Source organism: Mastigoproctus giganteus, chromosome 1, assembly GCF_048544385.1.
Source record: "Mastigoproctus giganteus isolate SK-2022 chromosome 1, ASM4854438v1, whole genome shotgun sequence".
NCBI lineage: Eukaryota > Metazoa > Arthropoda > Arachnida > Uropygi > Thelyphonidae > Mastigoproctus > Mastigoproctus giganteus.
In genome coordinates, this window is record NC_143575.1 from 245,806,996 (window position 1) to 245,821,648 (window position 14,653).

The window sequence follows — 14,653 nt, forward strand, 5'->3', positions numbered from 1 at the left end:
TTTCATTATATTTTCAAGATCATTATTATTGAAAGGGACATACCACACCGGGTGCTAAAATAAAAATCAAAGTAGTTTTTGCTGAAGAATCTTCAAAAATTGTTGATAAATCTAGAGCAGGAGACTCAGCATATCTGAAATTATAAAGGATAAGGATTAACAGAATAACAAAAAGTATATTAGAAAAAGTATTTTGTGTAGCTTAAATCCAGGTAATGTAATATAGAATTAATTTTAAAAAAGTTATCAGAGATTCATAAGATAATCAAGTTGAATGCAGTGGTCATTTTTAGCATTAACAATTGCTGTTGTAAAAAGGCTGCTGCTACTATGTTAATCTTTGATGAAACTCAGATTTCTAAATAGGATTACATATCTCTATTTGTATCACCATGACATAATTTCTCTTGGCAAAAACACAACAAAAATATTGCTTCCTGTGCATTAAAAAAAAATTTGGAGGCACTACCCCAGATGTGTTCTCATATCTTGGGTAGTGCCTCCAAACATGTTCTGTGGCTCTATTCAAAAGATGGAAGTCAGGTTAATTAGTCATGCATATCATATGAAGTCTCGTACACATCCAGTTTCTGTTTCATGCCTTGTCTATAGATACTCCCATTTCAATAAGCATTGTCCTTCTGAAATGGCACTGATTTCCATCGCTCTCTCGATGTTTCCCACAACTGTGCTGTCAGTACTCTTGTGAAGTAACAGAACTCTGCAAATGCCAAAAGTGTGGTTTGTGTAGTACAGTGTGTTGTTCTTCTGGTTACTTTGCTGCAGGGCCCCAGTGGAACTCTGCATTGCCTGCTGCCACCACTGGCAGGTGAGCCAGTCAGTCCATCAATCTGACTAGTTTCTATCAGGGTCACCTGAGCTTCCTGATGGAGAAGTTAAAAACTTCCTTCCAAGTTAAAAAAAAAAAAAAAAAAAAAGTGAGAGTAAGGGAAATAGTTTAAGAGGGAAAGCAAAGTGAGAAAGAAGTAGAGAGGATGGAGAAATAAGGTGTCGTTCTGATGCAGGAGATAGGGAGGGAGTAAAGGGTTGGATCCCAATGTGTAATTCCTGAAATACAGCACCTAGCACACTGTAGGGAAACCAGCCAGGTGTGAAACAATGTAATAAGGGGTTGAGGTGTGGCATCCCCACAGAGGAATGCCACCCCCTCTGTATTACCAGGCAATACTAGGTAGTACATGACTCTCATCAACTGGTGAAATACTACCACCTTGCTTATTGGAGGTCTGAAGTGGAGGAACCCATGTTTAGTCTCTAGAGCAAAGTTCTGGCAAACCCATTCCCATCTCTTCCATCATGCAGTATGATTGATAATTATTTGTATGATTGTAAGTACTATAATGGCCATCATGGCAAGATCCAATCTTCCTTACATTTTTATAATCTCACTATCTCTACTCTGCCAGATAGTGACTGGAGGGAGTCCGAGTAGCGATTTTGCAGGGGGACATTACTGAGGCCATGTTATGTCAAGGAGCTGGGTATACTCTTACCATTTGTATACCATCTGTATGCCATAACCAAAAATTTCATTACTTCATAGAGCATGTGTCCCACCACCGTGAAATACTACCACCTTGCTTATTGGAGGTCTGAAGTGGAGGAACCCATGTTTAGTCTCTAGAGCAAAGTTCTGGCAAACCCATTCCCATCTCTTCCATCATGCAGTATGATTGATAATTATTTGTATGATTGTAAGTACTATAATGGCCATCATGGCAAGATCCAATCTTCCTTACATTTTTATAATCTCACTGCCTCTACTCTGCCAGATAGTGACTGGAGGGAGTCCGAGTAGCGATTTTGCAGGGGGACATTACTGAGGCCATGTCATGTCAAGGAGCTGGGTATACTCTTACCATTTGTATACCATCTGTATGCCATAACCAAAAATTTCATTACTTCATAGAGCATGTGTCCCACCACCTTTTCTTACTACTGAATACACCATGAATTGTCAAACTAATAGAACAAACTTATCTGCAAAAAGATCTAAACCTCCCAAACACTTCGTCGTTCATTTTACAAATATACATGGTCTCAATTCTAATCTCAATGATATCCATTTAAACTTAGTCTGTCAAATCCTATCTACTTTTTCCGGCAGAATCACCATTATTGGTTGATTCAAACACTGCTCATCGGCGTTGTCTGAACTATTTGCTGTATGATTCCTTTTGTGAAAAGGTGGTACTTGTGCATATATTTCTAATCAGATATTCCCTGTCAGAGATTTAGTGATTTGGAATCTGCTCTTTTCCATCTTCTCTGGCTTAAAATCTCTCTACCACATCTGTCAAATTCTCCACATGAAACTCTTTAAAACTTGACTTTCTCCAGTCCTATTTTCCTAACAATGAAGTAATTTTCTTTTGTGATTTTAATATTCACAGCAGCTGGCTTCTGTTTTCTAGTCACACAGACACAGCTGGTCGAGTTGTTGAGGCTTTTGGAATTACTAATGACCTTACACAGACTGTTCATTTACCTAGCAGTATATCAGACAATTTTAACCACACTTGATCTTTTTCTCACAAACAACCCTTCTAAGTACAGGGTTGAGGTTAGTGGTCCTCAAGGCACCTCAGATCAACTTTGTGATGGTTTCTTCTCCAATGGAGCCTTTCTCTTGTGGCCATTCTCAACCTCATATGTTTGGCAATAATAGAATGCAAAATGGGAAGATCTGTGAGATTTCTTTTCTTCTTTCCTTGGTCGAATTACTGTTTCAAAATTTCTAATGTTGATGTTTCAAAGAATCACTGAAATTATTCTTGTAGGGATGGAATCATTTATTCTGCATTCCGCCTTAAAATCTTGTTCTTTATCTAAACCTTGGTTTTCCAATAAATGTGCTAAGGCTGTTCCAAAGAAGAATTCCGCATATTGTAATTCGTTTGTTTTGAAATCTCCAGGTTCATTTTCTGTCTACACCAAAGCTCCCAACAAAGCAATTATTAATCAGTCAAAACTAAACAGGCTAAAACTTGCTTCTTGTCCAAATGATAGTCAAGTATTCTGAGCTTTTGCCAAATCAACTGGCCACAACTTTTGCCCATCTCTGTCCCCACCTCTGAGACCAGATGGTTCTATTGCCTTCAGTCAAAGATAAAGCTGACCTGCTAACATCCTAATTTTCTATTATCTTATGTACTGATGATCTCAGTAAACAACCTCCAATAATTCCCAGTACACTCCATTCAATGCCTCTTGTGGTCTTCCATCAAAACAATGTCAGAAGGATTTTGATCAATCTTGAAGCTAAGAAAGCTCCAGGTCCTCATGGTATTTCTCCACTTGTCCTCAAAAGCTGTGCTCTTGAACTTACTCCTGTTCTGTGCCACCTTTTATCACTTTCTTATTCCAAAGGTGTTTTTCCTTCTGCTTGGAAATTGGCTCATATCCAGCCAGGATGTAGAGTTGCTTGAGTATGTACTGCGAGGGGCAACAAGATTCGTGAGGGGAACAAAGGGGTCCTCTTACCAAGAAACACTTAAGTTCTGCAAATTGCAGTGGCTGAAGACTAGGCAGTGGCACCTGAAAGGTAATCTGATTGAGGTGTATAAGGCCTTGAATGGGTTGAGCACACTGAATTCTGATGGGATTCTTCCACTTGCTCAGATTACGAACCTGAGGGAGCATAAATTCATATTGAGGAGGAACAGTTGTGGAATGGATATGCGGGCACTTGCTGGAACAAACTTCTATCTGTTGTTGTGGAAGTTGATAGCTTAAATAAATTCAGTGAGGTACTGGACAAGCGTTTTTTGAAATTTGTTTTTTTTTTAATGCTGCTACATATGCTTGCTTTCTTGGATCATATGCCTCTACTACTACTACTACTACTACTACGTATGTAGTGATATAAATTAGTTTATAAGCTTCTACTGATAATGATTACAAAGCTACTTAGAAACTTCCAGTATCTGCTATGTCAATAATAAATTTCAAACGTTCTTATTGATACAATATAATGCCAGGAGAAGTCAACTGTGGTGTTTTAAGAATTACAAGGGTTGGTCAAGTAAAGAACAAATACACTAAATTAATTAGGAAGTCACAAACAGATACTACACTACTAATTTTAAATCAAAAGTTAAAGGAAAAACAATAATTTCAAATCAATAAATAAAGTTCCACTTAGTGGAACTTTATTTATTGATTTGAAACTCCCAAAAAACATGTTTTAGAAAGGGAGGAAGCATTTGGGCTCCACACTAGAAACTGTTTGTGAATGGATTTTTCAGATGTGGGGAAATATCAGATTGAAAGCTGTGGTGGAATTATTTGAGATAAATGTATTATCTCAAATGCACATGATGGGACAGAGGATAATTTCTTGTGGAATAATGATGACAGTGAAGAAGTTGCTGATGATTCTATGATAACTGAAGATGCTGATGACTTGTATTATGATCAAGTTCAAGCATAAGATTGGAACATGTTATTTCATAATGAAAACAATGATGAACAATTCTTTAATGGCTTTTAGTTAATAAATATTCGATAAGAGTAGGTACCATTTATAGGTACCATTTTGTTTTTTTTTTTTTTTTTTTGTAAAGAATTTATTCCTATACCATATATAATAATGCTTATAATGCTCCCAAATTAGTGTTAATTCCTAATGATATTCTTATTGTGTAAACAGAGGCACTAGAATTAAAATTTTTTATTGCATCCTATGCAATCATGATGTATATCACTCTTTATTAAATGTTTTAGGAATAAAATATTTAACTGAGAGAAATAAGACAGACTACATGAAAAATAATGAGGGAGACAGAGTGATAGAAGGAGGAATAAATGGTAACAAAAAAAATATGTATAATAAGAGATAAATAATTAGTTTTTTTGTTACCTTCTATCACTGTCTATCTCCCTGATTTTTTTTTTTTTTTTTAAATTTATTGTCCATGCTCTGCATTAATGTCTTTGACTGCACTAGACTACTTCCTCTTTTTCCATTTTTCTGCCTTCTTGTTTCCACTTTCTTGTTATTCAACATATAAATATACGTATGTATTTTAAGTGTTTTTTCTCACCACAAGTATTTTGGAGTGTCTTTGTACAAAAACGGAAAACCTCCTACAACTTCTTATGAACAGTATTTGCTACAAAAATTTCTAAGATCATACCTAATACTGAAATGTCCCAGTCCCACTAAACTAGACCTATCAGCATTGCTCAAAAGCTGATGTTGCATTATACATGAGCATTATGAAAAAAATCAGGGGTTGCACTATACATGGAATTGGCTTATACACAAGTATATATGATAATTGTCATTTGCTGGAATAAGTTACCACCAGGTATAGCCGAGGCTGACAACTTCCAGAAATTCAAAAGGTCAGCATGAGAAGGGAAACATGCAGGTTATTTATTTATTTTTATTTTTTTATATATATAAAATAAAGCCAATAGCTTCCATGCACCATGCAGCTAATACCAGTACTAATATTGAATTCTAAATATAGTTTGATTGATGTTTGAAAGAACCAAAATATGTTAATTAGGGATTCACAATGGAAAATATTCTATGAATGCACATCCTACATTGTTAATATTGTTAAATACTAATTAGAGAGATATGAGCAATTAAAGTTATGCACAGAGTTGCTTCTTACAAGTGGACAAATCAAAAGGAAATCACAATGAGTGTTTCTGATTACGTTTAATAGTTTACAGTATAGCAATATTTGTTTTACAGCTTAATTAGAATAATTTTTATATAAATATCAAAACGATATCACGTTTTAGTCACGTTAGCCACTGCTCAAAATGGCCACCACCATTCTATGCACAGCTTTGCACATTTCCAAACAGACTTTCAACACTTCCAGTATGTAAATAGCAGTATTGGAACACAAATATAGTTGGACCTCTCTTTAATGAATTTCCACATAGCAAATTTTTTTATATAGTGAACTTTTTTTGATTTCCCCTTGGCCATTACACTGAAAATAGTTTTGATAGAATGAAGAAAATTTCCATTTAACTAAGTGATTTCGAGGGACCTGGGTACACATTGTTCGTACCTCTGGCCTTTAGGCAATAAAGCTGATGCTGTAGAAAGCACAAATTGAGAGCTAAAGAGATTAAAACTTAATGCTTTTATTAAAAATTAGTCTCTTTAGTTTTTAAGAGCTAAACGGATTAATTCCACAAATTAAGAGCTAAAACTAAAACATTCTGAAATTTAGTGGTGCCTCTAAAATCCTGCAGGTGAAAACTGGCCAACCATGGCGCTGGATAGAAAAAGATGGAAGGTTTTGGGAGAGGCATTTGCCCAGCAGTGGGTCAGCAATGGCTAAAAAGAAGAAGTAAAACCTATACGACCTATACACTACTGTACCAAGAAGTCATGTTGGTCAACTGCTATCTATGTATCCACAGCCATTGGCAAAGATTAAGGCATATTTCCGATGCTGACATCGGGTCAACCTGTTTTCTACTGTAAGCATCTTATTAGAGAATTAGGAGAGAGTGATTTTCCTTTATCCCTGAAATTCATCTGTAGTTTTGAAGAAATGAGTCATCCACATTTTTACTAAATTTCACCTGTCTCTATTTACGTGGTAGGTACAAGTGGTTCCTAAATTATTTTTGTTTTAGCTGTTGTGCAAGTAACCTACAGTGTCTAAAATAAAAGGAAATCCTTGAGTGTAGTGTGAAAAAGTGAAAGTGCTTGATAGTGTAGATCAGTTGTTAAAAAAAAAAAAGTTGTTGTTTTAAAATTTGGTACTCTTGCCAGTAGTGTGTAACCATTGTGAAAAACTATGTTTCAATTTTCACACTGTTTTGAAATTGAGGAAATAGAACCCAGTTGGAAGCATAGGAAAGTATGCCTGTGTGAATATGTAGATGAAACAGTTTTTAATTGAATGAAGTTGATTCGAGACCAAAACATGCTATCAGGGCCATTAATAAAAGAAAAGCTATGGAGTACACATGTTTTCCAGGCATAAAACATTCCAAGCCAGTTCTGGTTGACTGGACAAATTTAAACACAGCATCACGGATTATCATCATTACTCGAAAAAGTTATTTCTGGTGAAAGTGGAGTTGTTATCGAAAAAGACCATACCCATTGGAAAGAAAGTTTTTAAAAAAATTATGGAGGACTGTGAGCCCATTCAACATTGATGAAACAGGTCTATATTTTAAATGTTTGCCGAACAAGACACTGACTATTAAAGGTGATAAATGTTCAGGTGGTAAAAATAGTAAGGAGGGAATTACAGTCTTGGTTATGCAAATATATCTGGTAATAAACAACTGAAGTTTTTGATAATAGGCAAAAGTAAACAACCCCGATGTTTCATAGGAATAAAGTCATTAAGTTGGACTACAACTGCAATAAAAAATCTAAAAATCTTGGATGACAAGTGAAATTTTTGAGCAGTGGATTTTAAATTTCAATAGAAAAATGACAAAGGAAAACAGAAAAATCGCATTTATTGTTGACACTGCCCTGCTCACCTTTACTTGGTAATTTTTAAACTTACAAGTGTGAAGCTTGTTTTCTTCCCTCCGAATACCTTGTTTAAACTACAGCCAAGTGGGCCAAGGATTTGAAAATGCACTACCAAATGTGCATACTGAAAAAAATTATACTGAGAATAGAAACCAACCTATAGATTCTCTAATAGATTTGTGGATGTGCATATCAGAGTTGGAAAAAGTGTGGAGTCAAGATGTGACTGAAACAACAATTAAGAATTGTTTGCAAAAGCAGGTCTTGCTAAAATACTAATTAACAGTGATGAGAGGGACAAACTACTGCAAGACATTGAACAATCTTGTGAAGAGTTCCAAGCAAGGTTTGATCAGTGGAGAAATTGTTCTTGATGAATTTTTAGGAGTTGATAATGATGTCATAGCTGAATATCCGAGTGACTCCAACATTTTGGAGTGTATTTAAAGAACTAGTGACAATATCGATGATGAGTTGGATGAAAATGAGGGCAATAGCAATATTAAACCTTCCAAGCAAGAAATGTTGGCAACATTTGAAACTTTGCATTGAGGCTTTCAGCAGGAAAAAAATGTAACAGAAAATATATTTGAGTGTTCAAAAAAATGTAAACATTTGAACAGTTTTGAACATTTGAACCCTGACCTTTCCGCATCCTCCGTATTTGGTGATGACAGGCTCAAACCCGGGTTTTATCAAGAAGCGTGTACTACGCATTGCTGCTCCTTCCCACGGTGGCACCTATTTGAACGGTGTACAACAAAAAATAATAAAATATTTTATGACATAATTCTTAAAAGTGTACTAATACATTGTGTGCATCATGTAAGTAGTCATTTCTTAATATGTATGCATTAATAAATTAATTGTTTTAAAATGTTAGAAAATTTATTCATTCCCACTTATTAAATTATTTCTCATCTCTTACTATATTTCTGAATTTACAGTATTTTTCATTGTTGAAAATGTCATTGGAGGTGTGGCATTGGAGGCAAATTGCTGCTCTGGATAAAGGGGTGGTTGAGGGGGAGAAGACAGAGAGTAGTAATCAATGGACACTGCTCATTGTGACTAATGTTAATAGTGGCTCCCTCAGGGTTCAGTATTGGGTCCATTATTGTTTTCTGTATTTATAAATGATATTGATGATGGTATATCAAGCTTAATGTCCAAGTTTGCAGACGATACAAAGGTTGGCAGGGTTGTCAAGGACACTACTGACACTATGCTGCTGCAACAGGATCTGGAAAGGTTGAGCAGATGGGCTGAGAGGTGGCAAATGAAGTTTAACATTGACAAATGTAAAGTACTACATATGGGAAACAGCAACCCCAGAGCAACATATCAACTATGTGGTACTACACTGACAGTGGTACAGAATGAAAGGGACCTGGGGGTGGTTGTGCAGGCAGATATGAAGTTCTCTGAGCAGTGCAGACGGGCTGCAAGAGTAGCTCATGGTGTATTGTCAATGATATATAGGAATTTTTATAGCAGGGATAAGGAGGTGATTATTCCCTTGTATAAGGCAATGGTCAGGCCACACCTAGAGTACTGTATACAGGTCTAGAGGCCTCATTTCAAGAAGGATGTAGAGCTGCTGGAACGAGTACAGAGAAGGGCAACAAGATTAGTGAATGGAACAAAGGGGTGCTCTTACGAAGAAAGGCTTAAGTTTTGCAAATTACTGTGTCTGGAGACTAGGCACCAGCGAGGTGATCTGATAGAGATGTATAAAGCCTTGAATGGTTTGAGCATGCTCAATGCTGATGGGATTCTTCCTCTTGCTCAGAATAATCACCTGAGAGGGCATAAATTCAAATTGAGGAAAGACAGATGTAGGATAGACGTGAGGAAATTTGCCTTTAGCCAGCGGGTGGTTGGTTGGTGGAACAGACGTCCATCCCTTGTCATGGAAATTGATAGCCTAAATAAGTTTTGGCTCAGCTGTACAGGTATTTCGAACGAACAGAGGGGTGAAGTGGAAGTGGTTATTTTTTATTTATTTATTTATTATTTTTTTTTTGGCTGATGCTGCATAAGCTTGCTTTCTTGCATCAAATGCCTCTACTAATGCTAATGTCATATTTCTTTATAACGAAATTTCTGTTTAATGAATTTTTTCAAGGGAACAATTGATTTCGTTATATAGAGATCTGACTGTATATATTAAACAGAAAAGTTCTTCCATTGCCATTGATTTCAGCTTAAACCTTGTAATACCCTTTTCATTTTGTTATTTTTCAGCAGTAAATTATTTCACCATGTACATAACTTTAAATATGCACAGTTCCATAATGCATAAAACATTTTCAATTGAACTCATAATTAACAACCTCCCGAATTTGGCTATTATTTCAAGGAAACCCTATATTTCTGCATTTAGTACTAATATTAAAGTCCCAAATGTGATTAATACAATAGCATGATGGCATGAATTTTGTCATTTGTTTGTTTATCAGTCAAGTGATGAAAAACTTGGTAAAATAAATAATACTGTAAAGATCAAAAAATACAAGGGGGTGATCATTTAATTCGCTGACTGGTGCAAGGTGCACCAGTCTGCACGAACTTTTCATAACTGCCACTGAAGGCACTTTCCCTAATTGCTACTGAGCAGACTCTGTGTGCACATACCAGTACTTGTCGATAGTATTGCGTGAGGAGAGTTTTTTTAGCCAGGTGCCACTGCTTATTTTGAAGAAGGTATCATGTCGGACATACAGACTGAACAACGATATGTATGATTTGTTATTGTGTCCGATGGGGCTTAAATGCATCAGAAACAGTTACAGAGATGAATGAAATGTATGGTAATGAGTGTCTTGGTAGGATGGTCATATTCCAGTGTGACTGAACTTTGTGGTGTAAAGTTGTTTCTCTGTCAAGACAACGCCAATCAGTGATCACTGTCATAGATGCCAAGGTTCTACCACATCCCCCTTTTTCACCATACTTAGCTCTGTGTAATTGTTTCCTGTTTCCATGTCTGAAAGGCAAGTGTTTCACATTAGACACAACGATGCTAGCAGAGCCACAACAAAAGCACTTTGCAGTCTTTCGAAAAATGGTTCACAAGAAGCAGTTAATGCATGGGTACAATGGTCGAAAAAGTGTATAAAGTTCAGGGGAGAGTATTTTGAGAAGGAGAAATCAACAGAAGATCCATATGATGACAATGAAGATTAAGATATTGCACCAGTCTGCAAATTAAATGATCACCCCCTTGCATTATAATTAAAAAATATTAAAATTAAAAATTTATACAAATTTTTATATTATAAAAATATTATAAAGCTTAGTAAAATATAAAATTTTATAAAGATAACAATGTATAAATATGTTATACATATGTTATTTTATAAAGGTAACAATGTATAAATAAATGATAACAATGTACATACTTTGATCCTAGATTATTGATAATGAAAGATGTTACACAATTGGTTACCCGATCAGGTCGAAGTGAACGTATAAATAACATCTTTTGCAATTCATTACAGCCATCACTCCATTCACCTGAAATAACAGAACTAATAATGCTTCACTGAAAGAAATTCACACTAAATTAAAACAACATATCACATTACACTGTACATATCACATTACACTTCTGTACAATGTGTACAGAAAGGACAGACAAGATAGGAAGGGAGAAGATGTTATGCTGTTAATTAAGAAAAACATAAGATCACATTACACTTCTGTACAATGTGTACAGAAAGGACAGACAAGATAGGAAGGGAGGAGATGTTATGCTGTTAATTAAGAAAAACATAAGACCAAAAGAAGGCACCCAGTTGATATAGATGAACAGTGCACTGTTCAGTCAGTTGTGTGACATAAGCACTGCGAAGGCAAAAATAAGAGTAAGAGTGTGTTATATAGGCCTAATGACTCGAATGAGTACAATGAACAATTGTACAGAGAAATAGAGTGAGCTAGTAAATCAGAATGTCTTATAATGGGGGATTTTAACTTCCCAGATATTGACTGGAACTTGTGGGTTGGTCACTCACACACTAGTTAGACTTTTGTGGATTTATTGGATGATTGTTTCCTGCAGCGTTCGAGAGGCAACCAGAGAGAGTAATACTCTTGATCTTGTTATCAGCAGTGATCATTCGTGTATTAAGAATTTGCAGATAAAGGAACCACTAGGTGGCAGTGATCACAGTGTACTGATGTGGGATATACTTAAAGATTTAATTACCATCAGGGGTAAAGGAAAGGGTTTTTGCTTCCGTAAAGGTGAGTACAGTGGTCTCAGACAGTTTTTAAATTCTCTACAGTGGGATCAACTGATGATGATGCTATCAACAGTAAATTCGAAGTGGGAAGCATTCAAGGAATTAATCGTGGATGCTACTAAAAGTTTCATACCTATTAAGAAATACTGTTCAAGGTTTAGGCCTAAATGGTTATCAAATGAACTAATGAGACTCGTGACAGAGAAGAAAAATGCATGGGATGCATATAAATTACCAAGCAACTTGGAAGTCTATGGCAGATATAGGCTAGTCCGTAATCAGGTCACCAAGGGGCGGGGGGGGTTAGGCAGGTGAAGGCAGATTACAAGAAATCTTTGGCAAAAGATGTTAAGAAAAACAGCAAGGATTTCTTTACTTATATAAACTCTAAAAGGAAGGGGATGAATCTGATTGGTCCACTGGATATCGACGGTTCGGCTGTTGATGATCCTCCTCAGATAGCAAACAAACTGAATGAGTATTTTGCATCTACATTCACACATGAGACGTTATTAAGGTTTGAAAATGGCAGAAGGTTATCAAATTGTAGCAGGGTGCTTAATGATTTTGTAATAACTGAGGGCAAAGAGGAGGAGAAATTGTTGAAGTTAAACATAAGAAAGGCACCTGGGGATGGATGGGATCTATCCAGTTATATTAAAGGAGGTGTCAAAGCAACTAAGCAAAGCCTTAGCCATAATTATGAGAGCATTCTTGGACTCAGGGGAGGTCCCGATGGACTGGAGATGTGCAAATGCATCCCAATTCACAAAGGGGGATTGAAGGGTGCCACGAGTAATTACAGACCAGTTAGTTTAACTTCTTTTCCGGGTAAAATAATGGAGTCACTGGTTAAAGATGCATTGCAGGATTATCTAGACAAGACTGAAGCAATAATTCAGACACAGCATGGGTTTGTTAAGGGAAAATCTTGTCTGACAAATTTGATAAGATATTATGATGTGGTTACAAAGGAACTGGATGCAAAAAATAATTTTGATATCATATATTTGGATTTCAGGTAAGCTTTTGACACTGTTGCGCATGGAAGACTATTGTACAAATTGGAGCAGAATGGTATTAAGGGTAAGTTGCTACAATGGATAAAAGGATGGTTGAGTGGGAGAAGACAGAGGGTGGTAATTAATGGGTGCTGCTCTTCGTGGACTAATGTTATTAGTGGAGTTCCAGAGGTTCGGTTTTGGGTCCACTGTTGTTTTGTATATTTATCAATGATATTGATGAAGGTATATCAGGCTTAGTGTCGAAGTTTGCAGATGATACAAAGGTTGGCAGTGTTTTTAATGACAGTAATGGCAGTGTGCTACTGTAACAGGATCTAGATTATTTGGGCAGATGGGCTAAGAAGTGGCAACTGAAGTTTAACCTCGACAAATGCAAAGTACTTGGGTATAAGTAACCCCAGAGAAACGTACCAACTGTGTGGTACTACACTTAAGGTGGTAGAAAATGAAAAAGACCTGGGAGTAATTGTGCAGTCAGATATGAAGTTTTCTGAGCAATGCAGACAGGCTGCCAGGGCAGGTCATGGGGTTTTGTCAATGATATATAGGAATTTTGCTAGCAGGGAGAAGGAGGTGATTATCCCTCTGTGTAAGGCAATGGTCAGGCCATGCCTTGAGTATTGCGTACAGGTCTGGAGGCCTCATTTTAGGATGTAGATTTGTTTGAGCGTGTACAGAGAAGGGCAACAAGATTGGTGAGGGGAATGAAGGGATCCTCTTACCAAGAGAGGCTTAAGTTCCGCAAATTGCAGTGGCTGGAGACTAGGCACCTGTGCCGTGATCTGATTGAGGTTATAAGGCCTTGAATGGGTTGAGCACACTGAATTCTGATGGGATCCTTCCACTTGTTCAGATTACAAACCTAAGGGGGCATAAATTCAAATTAAGAAAAGACAGATGTAGAATAGATGCGCGGAAATTTGCCTTTAGCCAGCGGGTGGTTAATTGCTGGAACAAACTTCCATCTGTCGTTGTGGAAGTTGACAGGTTAAATAAATTTAAGGAGGAACTGGACAGTCATTTAGAGGGAATGGTGTGATTTTTTTTTTTTTTTGGCTGATGCTGCATAAGCTCATACACTTGCTTTCTTGCAACACATTTTTTTTTTTTTTTTTGTAGTTGTTGGTGCGTTGGCTGCTGCGGCTATAGTGCACCTCTCAAGGTTTTTGCGGTACTTTGATCCAAGCCCGAGGCGGGATTTGAACCCGCGATCTTTGGGTTGCCAGGCAGGCACTTTACTCAGTCAGCCTTGCATCACATGCCACTACTATTAGGACAAAACAAATTTGCTAAGTTATTCTGTTCGGAAAATTATATATTCATCTATTTACATTGTAAAAAAAAAATAAAAATGATATTTTCTTCAGTTATCTTTTAACTTTCAATCTTTGTGTTAAAATTACACAAGGCACAGAGGCTCATGACAAGCAATGTCATGAGCCTCTGTGCCTTTCTATAGTTTGCAGAGAAGTAGCAAAACTTCTCAACTATACCTATAGTTTTAAACAAATGTACAAATGTTATGATGAAATTTTATCAAGTGATAATGATAATATCAGGTGCTTTTTCTTATCTCCCAGTACCACAGAATTGACACAATACAACCTATATTTATTTAAAGTATACCCAGTAAAATAAAATAAAATAAAATATTTCCAGAAGCTTTCGGAACTCGTGTCCCTTTCTCAACTGACAGAATTTTTAAATACATTACAAGCAAACTGTGGCACGTTACTCATTCGTCATTGTTGTAGCACGGACGTGTGCTGCCTTGCGCCAGTGATCATCCATCAATAAAACGGTTGTCTCCAGGATTGGATGTATACGCATGCCTTTCTGGCGATTTAATGCCTTAGGGTTGTTCATTATGTTTAGTGACT

The 14,653-nt window shown here is 36.5% G+C and overlaps 1 protein-coding gene across 1 annotated transcript in view; it reads right to left on the reverse strand.

Moving 5' to 3' along the window:
• Positions 1-14,653, reverse strand: part of kl-2 (dynein heavy chain 2, axonemal kl-2) — a 1,174,416-nt gene that overhangs the window by 144,439 nt on the left and 1,015,324 nt on the right. The window contains exons 67-68 of the mRNA XM_090369487.1: positions 10,903-11,017; positions 44-134 (exon numbers count right to left, since the gene is read on the reverse strand). Of these exons, the coding sequence (XP_090225613.1) occupies positions 44-134; positions 10,903-11,017 (206 nt within the window). The remainder of the gene's footprint in view (positions 1-43; positions 135-10,902; positions 11,018-14,653) is intronic.